Source organism: Lycorma delicatula, chromosome 9 (genome assembly GCF_047948215.1).
Source record: "Lycorma delicatula isolate Av1 chromosome 9, ASM4794821v1, whole genome shotgun sequence".
Lineage (NCBI taxonomy): Eukaryota > Metazoa > Arthropoda > Insecta > Hemiptera > Fulgoridae > Lycorma > Lycorma delicatula.
Window position 1 is genome coordinate 29,828,565 of NC_134463.1, and position 15,777 is coordinate 29,844,341.

At 28.6% G+C, this 15,777-nt stretch overlaps 1 protein-coding gene across 7 annotated transcripts in view; it reads right to left on the reverse strand.

The window, feature by feature from the left end:
* LOC142329899 ((E3-independent) E2 ubiquitin-conjugating enzyme UBE2O) overlaps nt 1-15,777 on the reverse strand; it is a 123,913-nt gene that overhangs the window by 48,253 nt on the left and 59,883 nt on the right. For 6 of the 7 annotated variants that reach the window (XM_075374818.1, XM_075374819.1, XM_075374816.1 and 3 more), the window contains 3 exons: nt 13,417-13,653; nt 5,424-5,760; nt 3,106-3,404 (listed from right to left, as the gene is read on the reverse strand). In XM_075374818.1, coding sequence (XP_075230933.1) covers nt 3,106-3,404; nt 5,424-5,760; nt 13,417-13,653 — 873 coding nt within the window. The remainder of the gene's footprint in view (nt 1-3,105; nt 3,405-5,423; nt 5,761-13,416; nt 13,654-15,777) is intronic. The other variant, XM_075374820.1, reaches the window with a different exon arrangement.

Consider the following 15,777-nt stretch of genomic DNA (forward strand, 5'->3'; position numbering starts at 1 on the left):
AAACACTCCCTTCACACTAACAATACCTAAAAGGCAAGGGGATCAGATTGTCTGAAGAAGTACCAGGAGGACCGCAAGGCCCAAACTGTCCCTTCAAAGAAAGTTCAGTAATGGTTTGACTAAAGTAATTCTATGCAGTCTTAAAAGACTGGGGGGGGAAAATAAAGATAATTTATTTTTGTGATAATTAAATGTAATAGTAGAATTCAGTATTTAAAAAATATATGCATAGTTTTGAAGCATATCTAAAAGACATATCTCAAGTTTGTTTTGTGAATCTGGTATGGTTTCATGGGTGTGTGTGTGCTCTATAAAGAGTTTGATACGTAAATAAAATGCATATACAGTTTAGGCAAATCTAAACTAAGTATATATCAACAGAGATTACCAGTATATGCACATATTTACATACACAAAACAAAATTCAGTGAATTTTCCTGTTGTAATGAACAGAATTTATTTACATAATTACAAGTGACAAAACTATCTTAAAAATATTCTGATCTGTGCGAACTTTGAATGTGTTTTAGACTGTATGAATTAGAATCACTCTAGCATGAAATGTAATTATTACTAGCATGAAACATAAGGGCACTGAAATAAACATTCATATATAGCTCTTAAAGCAAAAAAAAAAAATTTTAATTTCTGAACTATAACATTATTTTTAATATAATAATAATAAAAAAGTGCAACAAAAGAGTTCATATATATTTAAATTTTAATTAATAAACCATATAGTATAGAATATTGAGATAAGATATATCGTCTTACCATAATTTTTCATAAAATGTTATAAAATTTTCATGAATTATCTTTGCAATTTTTTTAGTCTCTCTCAAACACTGATGGTTTATCAAACTAAATGTTTGTTTATATTATATATGTAATATTTTTTTAAATATTTAATTTTATTTCATCTTTATTGTTTATCATATGGTCTGTAATACCATATTACTATTTCGTAGCTAATATTATTGGTTGTAAGTTAGTTATTGTCATTGTATTTTTTATGTTTTTTTTATAAATATTATTAAAGTAGTATCATATCCATTTTCAACTGCTACATGTTTTCAGATGTTTATTTCATATAGTTAAAGGATTTTAGGAGTAATTAGTACATGGTATCACTCATATACATAACTCAGTAGGTAATAAACAATGAAACATCTAATAATATTAAACAAATTAAATTCTTGTTAAAACAATTTAAAATTCACATGGATAATAATAGATGTTAGATTTAAATGTTAATATCAAAATAAACAAGAATAACCAAATTGAAACATCAGTATATAGAAAACATACATCTAACAATAAAACAAATCATAAAAAATCAAATCATCCTTGTCTCATAAAATTAACACATACAAACACAATTAATAGAGTGTTCAAATACACACATAGTAATAAAGAAAAGTTAAATGAAATAAACATAAAACACACAGTAGTTAAAAATGGACATGATACTAGTTTAATTAATAATATTTATAAAAAAACAACTACCAAACACAAAATAACTAACTTACAACCTCCACATATTGAAGAAACAAAAGAGTGAAAAATATACATGAAATATTTTAGTATTTCTATTTTTAAATTTTTATTGTGCAACAATGGAATTATCTCAATCATGACTGAGGATGCAGAATCCTGCAAAATTAATTCATAAAAAAAAAAGAAAGTAAGATAGGTTTTCTCAATATTCTGTGCTAAGTAGTTTACCTAGAATTTAATTACATATATAATAATGCAGTTTGAACTCTTTATCAAAAAATTTTAGGCCACAGGCTCTTTACTTTCAATGGGGGGGGGCAGGGAAACAAGCAATGTATTGCAAGAGACCACGCACGATTGACAAACTAAAAACCAAAATAACGACATATGTATGAGACATTCCAGTACATCAGTTGTGTTTGAAAACAAATTGAAATGTGTGCAGTGATGTACTGATGGTGGTGGTCATTTTCAACATCTTTTATAAACTATTCCAGTTACTGTAATATCCCCGTTTCTATAAAATAATGAAATAAAAATACAAAGTAATTATTACGAAAGTTTTGCCATGACAGTTCTGTAATTCCAATGCACAACTTTACAGACGCATTGTATTAATTGCACGTAATTTTAATAACCTTTTAATTACACTTAAAGTAGATAAGAAGTTTTGTACATGTGAAGATAATAACATAAAAGACAAGTTGCTGCAAACAAAATAAGTGTAAACCAATGGATAAGGATTTACCAAAAGCTTTATTATATTGTATAGATAAGAAGTTTATATCATAGAAATGAGTAAAATTATTTGGAAGTTTTAATGTACATTTTTATAATGAATGGAGAGAAACAGGATAAAAGTATGAAGGCACATTATTTGGGGGAAAGTAGTTAAATTGGATACAACTTCTGAACTAATTACATGGAAAAGTTAATAAAGTGGGAGGAATCATTATTAGGGGGAAAAATGATGTTCACTAATAAAAGAAGATAGAGAAAATACATTTTAAAAAAACCAGGGCAGTATGTTTGGAAAACTGAAGTACTACTGAAATTTTTCAAAACATATTTCTATTTTTTATTAAGATGAAATTAGTGCTTTATAAAATTTCAGTTGTGTAACTGGTTAACCCACCGGGTTAGTCTAGTGGTGAACACGTCTTCCCAAATCAGCTGATTTGGAAGTCAAGAGTTCCAGCGTTCAAGTTCTAGTACAGGCAGTTATTTTTATACAGAACTGAATACTAGATCATGAATATACCAGTGTTCTTTGGTGGTTGAGTTTCAATTAACCACACATCTCAAGAATGGTCTAATTGAGACTGTACAAGACTACACTTCATTTACACTCATACCTATCATCCTCATTGATCCTATGTATTATCTGAAAGGTAATTACCGGAAGCTAAAACAGGTAAAAGAAAGGTTATAAAAAGGTTGTGTAAAGGGTGAAAAATTAAAAAAAAAAGAATTATGTATAAATTGTTAAGTGAACGAAAAATAATTATGCATAAAACAGAACGCATTCTTATCAATTAGTAGTCACTACTAAAAAAAAACCTATAATTAATATCAAAGAAGAAAATTGTGATAGTTATAATACTTTACCCTCGCCTTCTTTCTGGATATTACTAATAGGCAACTCATTATCACATTCAATTGGTATAGAGTTACTATCAACTGACTGAGCACTGGCTTTTGCAACAAGTGTAGCAGCAGCTGATGAAACAGCTATATTACTTTCCAGTGAGGTTGTAGGCGACACAGGAGAAGTAGGAGATGCAGGATCTTCTAAGGTCACCAACTGCTTCGTTGTATCATCAATATCAGGCTCATTGCTCCCCGAAGGTGAAACAGTATTTGCAGCATCACTAAGCGTCATACCACCTTGAGAATTACCCCCAAACCTGCAAGATTCAAAATGTAACAAAAAAAAATTAAGAAACTTTTGACAGAATACATTTCTGAAAATTAAACTTAGAGATGAATTATATGATTATAATAGCATACAGTTATCAAAGTACTTACCAACCTGTAGTTACCAACCGGATGAAATATTATTTTAGACATGAATACGCACTTTCTAATAGATTTTCTTTTAAACCCTCCTCCATACATTCAAATTTATAAACAAACATATCACACAACAAAACCATCTGGTAACATAAACTTACAGTTAGACTGTACTTAATGGTTCTACCCTTGCAAACTTGCCCCTCTATACTATATATCCTGCAGTCATGTTCCTGCAAAGTACTCATCTTATGGTAAAAAAAAAGCACAAGACAAAATATTTCTAAACAAAACTTTTTATTTAAGTAATCTTAAATTACTATTCTTACAGACATCAGGTATACTTAAGAACTTATATCATCTGATAAGTTTTTATATTCTCACATATAAAAAGGTTTTTTATTTCACAGAGAAACCACCCCGCGCAAATTTTTCTGTATTCAAGATGAATAGTGACAATTTCATATATATATATATATATATATATATATATGTATATAAAATCATACAAGAAACAAATGTAAAATGTTCACTATTTCATCAAGTTTAACACACTGATCCTGTTGATGAATTAAATGACTTTAGCAAATCATCTACAATTTTAGATGGATGACCTGAGCAATCTCTCCCTGCATTAAAGTTTTTATATATCAACATAATGATTTATTCATCACACCTCCATAAAGTTCCTTGATACAGCAGTGAATATCAATCATATATTTATTACATTTAATGAATTAAAATCACACTTAATGTACAGCGAATCTCTATTTTCTTTTCATTTTAATCATACACAGAAAAGGTTCAAGTATAATAAATGCAATGAGAACTTGAATAATAAGCAAGAGTAGAAACATGACCAAGATCGATTAAATAGAAATAAACACCTGTACACCGAGGATGCATGAACAAGTATTTTCCATAAAACCTCATATAAAGGCCTCCCTTAGGGGAACATGTCAAAACTACACACTAGATCAAAGTTTCACATGCTTAAGATCTGAGAAGGATTACAATCTTAAAATATATCATCCAAAACAAAATCAACAACAGATAACAAAATTAATGTTACCTTCAAATAAAGTTTTAAGATTTCTCATGGCATTTCATTTGGACATAAAAACCTGTAATAACACTTTTAACTAAATTAATTGCTGGGCGAATTTTGTGTGGTAGTTATGCAAAGCCAATATATCAATGGCAACCCACCAGAGCTCTATTTTCCTTTGAGCTGTAGGCATTGTTTACTGTTCAATCTTCTTTTTAGAGAGTATTACATAAGATTTTATAGGAAAAGATTTTTTTACTAATTGCTTATACTGTATCTTAGTTATTGGCCTAGTGGAATTGCTAATGAAAAATTACAACCGCATTCAGCTTTATCCCTTTTAGGGCTGTAATTATAATTAGACAGTTACCGTGAATATATTTTTGGGGGCTCATAATCATTTTTATAGTTATCTGAACACCTAAATAATCATTCTTTTATACATATGAAAAAATTACCTTTAAATAAGAAAAATAAAAAGAATATTATTGTGACTGCACAAAAAATAAACTTGTTAAACTACAATAATAATAATTATTTACAAAATTTTGAGAAAAAATTTGTAAATAATTATTATTGACTTTCTAACTTACGATTTTTTTTTTAATTTAAATGATTTTTAACTATCATTTTAACCTCATTAAGTGTCTTGTCGTATATTTAAAAGTACCAAAACTAAACACAAGTTCCTTCTTCCATCTATTTTCGGTCTAACACTCACTGATTAATTATTAAGAACATATTCTGAAACGCTAACCGTTCCTCACCCAATAGGAACTCATTAAACTGTGACTAGTTTTTGACACAATTTTGACTAGTTTAAACTAAATTACAATCAATAAAAATTCTAATGTAATACTCTTACCTTCTAACAACTTCAGTATGCGCCTTAACAAGTTGAGCAAGAATTAGAGAGCAAAGCTTAACACATACATGTGAATTACAGACAGCAGATGACGAAGATTCTTTGGCAGCATAAGGATGATCAGAATCACAACAACCATTATTTGATGGATTATCAGTGGAATTAAGACTTTTATTACTATGCTGTTTCATCTCTGATGATACAATTAATTTATGATCACAACAAGCTTCTGGTGGACCATCACTAATTATTCGAGATGATTTTCCAACAACAGTGCGATCACTTTCTTGACGTTGTGTCTTTCCAATACCTTTATGTTTACTATCAGTCATAACTTCTGCACAAAGGAAAACAGATAAAAAAAACAAATTATTCAAAATACGAAAATTAATCTTCATGCCATTATTAAATATAAATTTAAAAAAGTGATGAGAAATTTTGCTTTAATAATTCGTTTTTTCCTTTGAAAATTACAAGCATATCAATTACAAACAAATACCAAAAATGGTTATCAAATACCATAAATACAGAACTACTCTTTGGCCAAAAATTAGTTCTGTTAAACTTTAAAATTAGGTTTTGGCCTATAAGAACAATCAAATAATGTTCTACGTAATTCAAAAGTAATATTAAGAGATGATAGGGGAATTAAATAGGATATATCAATATTACACATTTTATAATGTATTTCCTATAAAAAAAAAAACTGAGATACAAAAATATTCATCTTAAATCAGATTTAACAAGTATTAAAAGCATATAAAGCCAGTAAATACAATGGTTTTAAATTTAAAAAATGTCTAGAAATAATGAATTCTATCATAATATAATCTGACATAATAAAAAACACGCAATTTTTTACATTTTGTAATTAATATAAACTTTTGAATTCTTTCCTGAAAGAAACCTTTTTAATCTAGTACATAGCCAATTTTGTACTTCTTCCTTCGACTCTTTTTATCTTGGATAAAGTGATTCCTCAGACATCCTTAACATATTGCTGCTCCTACATTACAGGAATAATCTGGCTTTACAACAATTTCAATATGGCTTCATTTTATCCTTTGAGCAGACATCAAGAAATCAAGCTGTTAACATAAGAAACAAAGCTTTTCCGGATATATGTTTAGAGGAACAAAGTGTCTTAAAATCAGCTCCCTATTTCTATGCAATTTTCTAATCAGCTATACATATATATTTTTTTCTATCATATAAATTTGAAAGATTTCTGTGTGATTAATTAAACCCCCAACCACCAAAGTACACCGATAACCACTTTTTTTTTATAACCGTGGATAAGTGTATTACATAATTTTATAGGTCTTTCAAGATCCTAAATTTTTATATTTTTTTAAATAATTTAAATTAGAGGATACTTTTAATGTTTAGTTTGATACTTATTCCTTATCCACGCAGGCTGGTTAACTTACAGTATTGAAGCCATCTTACACTGTTCTATTCCACTATAGAGTCCATACATCGTGATTTTCAGTTTATGATATATTCAACCAGTGTAATGTAGCATAAACTGCAGCCAACTGGATTGTTGGTTGATCACAGATGAGACCAGTGCTGGGTCAGTCTTTCAGACTCATTATTTGTGATTTGTTTCTGTGTATTTTTAAATATTGTGTATTAAAAAGTGTTTATCTATTCTCAATTTGCTTTATTATTTTTTGAATAACAGTAAAAACACATTAAAATTCCTTGCTAGTAAAAACAGCTGAATTGTTCAGCTTTTTTAATCATTTTGAACTTGTAATGTAAACCAGAATTAATTTTTTTCTCTTTTTGTTCCTTATTCTCTACTGTAATTGGAATACTTATTTTTCATTTCCTTCTTGCAATTCTGTTTTTGTGTTAATATTCTATTTTTAAATAAATTCTAACTACAGAAATTTCTTTTTTATTTTTATTTCTTCTTCTTTGTTACTGTTTTTTTTTTTTTTAATTTTCATAATTTCTTTTCTTTTTTTATTTTATTATTCATTTTAGTCACAAGTAATCCTGTACTTGAAACTTCTGCATGTAACTGTTTGTTTTCATCTTGTAATATTGTTTTTGGTTATTACTTATTTGTTATATTTTTAACTAATGGTTAACTATACTCATGAATCCAATTTCTTTTATGATCTACGTAAAAATAATTACAACATTGAATTTATTTTATGTTCATTTTTAAATGTTATTGAATCATAAATTACATTTTCCACTCAAAATGTTCTTCTACTTCAAAGACCTGAATAGTTAAGTACTACAAAGCAATTGTAGTACAACAAATTGTAGCAATAGTACTACAACAGCCAGATTTATAGTCATGGGCATTTTCACAACTGCTGTTGCTGCATTTTTGGTTTTGAATGATCCATTCAAAGAAATTATCACACTGATTGAATTTTTTAACAGCAGTTATAAGGTTCATTTGACTCGAATTTTAGAAACTAACTCTCTTACAGCATTTCCAACAGCCGAACAATGATTGCATTAACAATTGTTCCAGCATCACAAAAAAACTTTTATAGGCCTGCTTATAAAATCTAAGTAATGCTGAAAACATAATAAAAAATGAAAATCATTAATCAGTAAAAATGCGACCAACAAAAATGAATTTCACAGCATCATAATTTTCAACAGGATTCAAATAATTATCACAAACTTAAGCCCAAACATAATAAAATCATACATCTAGATTGGGCCACAAAGAACACATTCACATATAGTTACCCAGATATTATATATTAAAAACAGCAATTATTAAATTTAGGCCAGTTTGATGTAATGTGCTCGTTTATTGCAAAGCCAAGTAGTATGGAAAAAAAAATTCCAGTTTTTGTTGTTACAATGAAAACATTAAATTGCCTGAAATCCTAAGATTCCAGATCCATTACATTATCTTTTACAGACTCATTTGAAATCAAACAATTTTCTTTTAAATCTCAGATTGTGTAATTCAGCATTATAAATAACTTCTGGTTGTAATAAAGTAATTAATGATTATAAATGCAAGTCCAATTTTAAAAGCCAGAGACAAGTATACCATTTAATTGATAATTTATAAACTTATTGCCTGAAACAGAAAACAAGGTTGAATTTTAACAGATTTACTTATTGGGAGACGAACTAGTCAGATAAAAAATGTTCAATTTTTCAATTAATTGGCTGAAATTTGGTTTTACACATACAAAGGCTAATCACATCCAAACAATTCTTATACAAAAAATTAAAAATTTGTAATGGAAATGGTCAACTAACTGAAGATTTTAAAATTAGAATTAGAGCAGAACGTAATCAGGCAGAAGACCCCAAAGCTTGTTTCAACACCTCACTGATAAATGAGGTACTGTTATAGTCACATAGTCATTATCTTACATAGTCACAATGGCAGTGTTAAATAGATAAATGAATAGTATTGTTCATAATGATCTGTTAACAGTATTCTTTAATATATCCATTTGAAAATGTTTATCCAATAAATATTCATCATATTAGTTATTCTAATAAATAATGTTTGAAAGACTCTACTTAATCAGATAACTAATCTTAATCAGATACTAAGAACAGATAGTTACATCCATTTAATAAATGTAACAGTTGCTAACAAAACCCATAAGATACAGAGCGGAAGGTTATTTGCTCATTACAATTATGGAAGATATATGCATGAAAAAAAAACTCAAGGTGTTATATGTTATGTTCAGAAATATAGATGCCCAGACCTTTTTTATTACATTAATCTGCAATCCTAATTGGACAGAGATAACAAAAGATTTATTTTAAAAATCAAACTTCCCAAGATACACATAGTATAGAAGTAGCTTGTGTTTATCACTTAATGAGATTTTTTAATTAAAGATAAGATTCTGACATTATTAAATGCTCCACACACACTATATAAAGCAGAAAAGAGGATTGCCATATCTCATCTTTAGTGTGGTTACACACAAGAATTCAGCTAAACTGCATTCACTTTGCTTTTAGAGTAAAGAATAAACAAACATTGCGTTTGTGTGATTGAGTCACATCCTGTGTATCAGTGACAATTCACAACGCAGCCATAACTATATACAACACTACAATCATTAATCATATATTAATTACAGTATAATTAATTTACCACATATCAATGTAAACAAAAATTTATATAATGTTATGTCTTCTCAGTTCTTCTATTAAAAGCCTTGATTCTTTATCATTTGATAAATCTGTTGTTTTCACGTTCAATTTTTGTGTTTCTGTTATTTATTTATTCCAATGTTATTTAAAGTTAATATAATGCACTTTTTTAAGTTAACTGTAATGTGAAAGCAGTGTTTTCCTAAATTTATGTCTATACAACTTTATTATACCATTACTTTGACATTGTGTCTAATACCAACTCAGCTGATAATAGTGCATGATTATTAAAATCCCCTCTGAAAAAAGGCTGCGAAAAAAGCCCTTAGTCGTGCAGAAAAATACATTATTTTAAATACTTTCAAAATTTAATTAAAGAGTAATCCAATGGTGTTGATTTCAGATGTCATTAAAACGACTAACATAAGTGGAACTTGGCCTGCTTCAATGTACCACGCGATTTGGTTTTCTAAATAAACAAAACCCCCACAGGTCAAATGAAGAAAACTTTGACGATTTCGATAAAAATGTGATTTGTAAAAATGTAAAAGAATTGAGAAATGGTTTAGCGATGTGTTACCTCCTCTAGAGGATAATTCAGTTATTGTCTTAGACAATGCCCCTTATCATTCATGTAAAAAGTAAAGAATTCCAGCTGAATCTTGGAAAAAGAATAATATCAAAATCTGGCTTAGGTCAAAAGGAGTGATTTTTGAGGATGAACTTAGGTCCAATTACTGCAAAGGGTTTAGTGTATTAAAAGTAATTTTATTGTGTATAAAAAGAGTTTGCAAAAACGAGGGGCAAAACTATGCTTTGATTGTCACCCATCATTGTGTATTCAACCCAACTGAGTTAATTTGGGGACAAATCAAAAGTTACGTAGCATCAGAAAATACTGCTTTTAAAATATCTGAAGTTAAAAATTTATGCTTAAAAGCCATCCATAAAACAAGCCAGCAGGAATGGAAAGCTGTACAAAACATGTAATGGATACTATTAAACTAAATTATTGGGAATTGGATAATATAATAGAAAAGAAAATTGTGCCTCCCATGATATCTCTTAATATTGACAGCACTATGAATTTCTCGCAATCAGATGAAAAAATTGAATTGAATTAATTATTTATTACCACAGAAATTTAATCTAATATTGGTGAATTAATACTGTTTGTGGACAAATGGCAATTTCCTAACGCTTAAACACTCAAATGTCTTAATTTCTTCAAATTAAGACATATTAAAAATATATATATTTTTTTTTTTGTAAAATATAATAGAATGTGGTTACTGAATATTAACGTCGTGTAGTCTCTTTTACATGCATCAGGATTTACAGAGATGCTTGTGAATCGACCGCCTACCACTCGTATATGCAGTCTGTTTATTTAAAACTGTATAAGCTAACAGAATACGATATAAAATAGATTGATTATTAATACAGAATTACTATCAACAATCAGAGCCTTTGCTCTATGAAACTGTCATCAACCATATGGTTGATGGTCTGTATGGACCTCTGAACTCTAATCTCCCTTGTTTGTTACACGGAAACAGTTCAAAAAATTATACAAAATACTTTTTAAAGGAAATCATTACTGACAAAAATAGTTATCCGCTTTATCACAAAATGTATGAAGAGATGGTCTTTCAATAAAATCAGAAAAAATTAAAAAACAAGAATTCATAGACAACCAATAACATTGTCTCATTCTGTTCTCTTTTGCCCTGATGCTTCAAGGCTCACATTAATGTTGAATACTGTTCATCATTTACATCTATTAAAACTACAAATATGCTAATGTCTGTTTCTTTAAAAAAAGAATTAATCTTAACTTTTCAAACCAGTAGATACCTAAACACAAAAAAAGCTGACTAGAAAATACTTTCTTCTGACATATATGAAAGATATTCAGCAATGATACATTTATCTGTACACCATGAAAATGAAGAAGTTCATTTAAATTCAGAAAATAACAGAGAAAAAGTTAATAAATCTTCTAAAATAATTTACAAGATTTATTTGTCTAGTGAAAATTCTTTTATGAGAAGGCTTTGCTGCTTTGAATTTTCCTAATATTATACATAAACAAATTTTCTTGGGAAGGATTTTCCAAACAAAAAAAGGATACTATCACAGGATGAGCTTTTACAGATCGTCCTAACAACTCTGAATGTTCAGAACCCATGTCTTTCAGACATTTAAAAATTTAATAGTGTTACACAAAATATTTCAAGCAGCTAACAATGCCCTGGGCTAGCTATAAAATGACAGTACTGGGATGACTGCCTCAGTGAATCAGCAGTTCGTAAACCCCTGCCCTATTAAGACTATTTTTTTCATTCAAGTTAAAACTTTATTAAATGAATCACGGTCACTTTTTGATCTGCAATCAGTAAGTAATTATATCAACATACAAAAATACAGAATTTCTCCATCAATCAGTATAATATTGATTCATGGAGAAATGAAACTTAATGGTTGTGTTAAAACTCATGAGCCAGTTAAAACTGGGGGACACATTTAACACATGACTCTATACTTTCAACTGTTAACCAAAATGATTCATCTTTCTTTTTTAAATGCAAAAAAAATTTTTAATTAACAAACCCCTCATAAAAATTCCTAAAAAAAATTCAAGCAGAAATGGCTTCAACTGAAGTAGCCGCTACCTTATTTCAAGAAGGAAGGATACCCCACTCAATGTTTAAATTGGCATTAACATTTCCCAAATCTATACTCACAATGTACAATAATAAAAACTTTTCTGGTGAGAAATCATTTTAAAATGTTCACTAATAAATAGCATGGAATGAATGTACAATGACCAACAATAAGTCCCTAACAGCTCTTGACCATATTTTATGGGATATGTAATATGAGAATGAGACATTCTGAGCAGTATTATCTGCAAATTTTCATCAGACTGTACCGACCATTCAGTCACAAAAGAACTTGAAGAAGTGATGATTAAAGCTTATCTGTGTAATGTACTAGACTTAAATCATATCTTTAAAATAGTTTACAAGATTAACAGGAGATTAAAAATGAAGTCATAATGAGAAGACAATAATGAGAGAAAACCAGATAATCAGATAAATCAGATAATGAAAGAAAACCTTTTAAATACCCAACCCCCCCCCCCGCGCCACCAAAAAAAAAATAATAAAGTTGCAATTGATTACATGTGTGTAAAGATGTACTTTTAAAAGAAAATACTAATAAAATAATGTGAATGATCAGTGAAAAATGTGTGAAAAAATCAGTACTTTGAGATCTGGAATCATTTAAGTAATAAAACATCCTAAAAAGCCATTTTTTGAGGAAATTCAATTAAATTTGAAAAAAAGAAATATTACTACTATAATATCCACATAGTCAAGATTTTGGAATGCAAAATATATAAAATATAAGGGTCATTTTATACACCAGCGTATAATAAAAATGCTGTATTTTTATATAAAAATGATAGTAATACTGTAATACTTTTTTTTAAAAATGGAATAAGTAACTTATATAAGTTACTTAATAAGTACATTTTCATAATTAGATTTTTTTCATTCAGTTCTATTAAATTAGCAATTTTTGTTTTTAGAGTCAAAACCAAAGATGTTTCTTTGCATTAAATTTTACTGCTTCATAGATAATTAACAAATTCTTATTTTTAAACACAAGTTATAACTGAGAATCAAGACTGATGATTGTCTAAGAACCACAAGGCATCTTTCCAATCATTAGTTTTGCTTTAATAGTTATTTATTAAGAGGTGCACTAATAATAATAATATTAAAATCAATAAAATAAGAGTCAATGCAATATATGAATTATTTAGTTTTTGAATTATTGAACAAAAAACTGTTACTGTCAAACAATTTACCTGCATCATTAATAACACGAGGTGAATTGCTAGTTCGATGCTGTTTATTAGACTCAGCATTTTTAGAGTTATTAGCTGCTGTCACAATGCGCAATTCAAGACTGGCCAAATTTTCATTAAGAAATTCACTGGACACTAATGCTTCTTTGCTGCTAGGAGGAGAACCGCTCATTACTCCAGAATCCGAGTTAGAGTTAGAACTTTCAGATATTTGTTGAGACTCAAGTTCTCCATCAGCTATTACAATAAAACATAAGTAAGATATGTATATACTAACACATTAATAGTTTATTACAAACTAAGTTCAATCAACAAATCTTCTGTGGACACAAATTTATGTAATGCCATAATGTAACCTTGAGGGAAAATTCACAGCATCATTTCTGATATTTTTATGCTTTTATCATTCATTACACAGAGTGAATGACACGAATTCCATAGAAGACAATGAAAATTAAAGGTAGAACAGAAGTTTGGGTATGCATTCTGCATAGAAGAACTACATAAGAAGGTATAGAAAATATTTTTTCTTATTTAAATATTATTTCTTTTTTATAAAAGTTTATGCATTTATGTAAAAAAAACTAATCTACTTTTATAAATATTTCTTAAGGTCCTTATATTTTTAATGTGACAAGAAAAGGGTAGGTAATTTACACAATTTATTAACATGATACCGATTAAAAATCCAAACCATTCAAATACAACCATTTTGAAAAACTGCCAGTGGACAAAGCAATTATTCAAGCCTAAGGTCCAGACCCACTCAAGACCAAGTGGTCTTGAGGTGGGTCCTCCTCAGCCATTTCATGGCTGAGGAGGGCATCAACCACTTTTGGTACTACATAGTGATTTCTATGTTTTTAGTTTAAATAACATAACGCATGTCCAATTCTTGCAGAACTTGGATTCCAGCTTGTTGCATACATAAATCCAATCATTAACAGAATTATTTAATGTTTTAATCTTAATATTACTGTGCTCCTTGACCTACCTACTCTTAATTCATTTAACTACAGAGAACAACTTGATAATAATATGCGATTATTTCTGATATGTCATGTAATGTTGTACAAACTTTGGCAAGTAACATAACACGGATTCACTTCATTCTATCCAGATATGTAATTTTTTCCCCTGATTTGAAATTGTAAAATGTATCTATTACAACACCTACTCTGTGTATGACACATACTTACAGATGTTAAACTCTGTGTATGACACATACATACAAGATGTTAAACTCTAACACAATCAAAAAATACTGACGAAACAGAAATTATTTTACTGTTAAGTGATATAATTTTTTCAAGCTGCATGTCATATACTTAAAAAGTATACTATTTAAATCAATATAATATTAATTAGACAAAAATCTGAAACAACTCTATAGTCATCGGATGATTTTAGCACAGATGATTATGATAATAAAACAGATTCTAAATAAAGGTAATGTTGATGATAACCTAAGCCACTCCAGCAACCTCCAAGATATCAAATTCTGGATTTGAACTGTAGGAAATAAACACTAAAAAATCTATCTTCAATGTCATAAAATTAAGCAATTTTAATCGCTATCAGACTACAATAACTAAATAAAGAATAACGTAAGTCTATAGATGTCACCTGAGATAAAAGATATTATAAAAAGAAATTTCCATCTGTTAAAGATGGAAAGATCTTTTCCTAAAAGAAAACTTTAAGGAAATGATAAAATTAATATTTTAATCAAAAAATATGTTTGTAAAGGAGTGAGGCAAATAACCTAATACAAATTTAGATGATGTAATGATACAAAATAGTAAAACAAATATTTGTTGCAAATCAAATAAGATAATTTGAGAGAAATAGATGGTCATCAGTTGACTCCTTCATATATACCAAAAGGTACAAACCTTGCAACATTTAAAAGTAGAAAAAATTTGATGTCTACATCTGTAATTTAAAAATTTATATGTTTTTTAAGATTCTTTTTGCAATTCCAATAGTTTTGTGAGTTTCTGATTAATTTTTAATGTTTTTTGAATATACAAGGGCTATTTTTTAAATACGATCCAATCGGCTGTAGCTATGTAAATTTTGCATGGCTGTCAAAACGCAAGTGCGCCCTGGTTCCTGACATGCCTTGCACACATCCAGACACCATTTACAGTTGTAGTGTCACTGTACAGTTTATATTGTTAAGTTGAAATGTTTCAAATAATTGAGCAGCCAGCCAATTGTGAAATAAGATCTGCAATTCAATTTTTGACCACAAGGAACATATCAGCAGCAGACATCATCGTCAGATATGTGAGATTTGCAGGCCTAATTCAATGAGGGACAGCAAAGTATGTAAATGGGTAAGGCTGTTCAAGGATA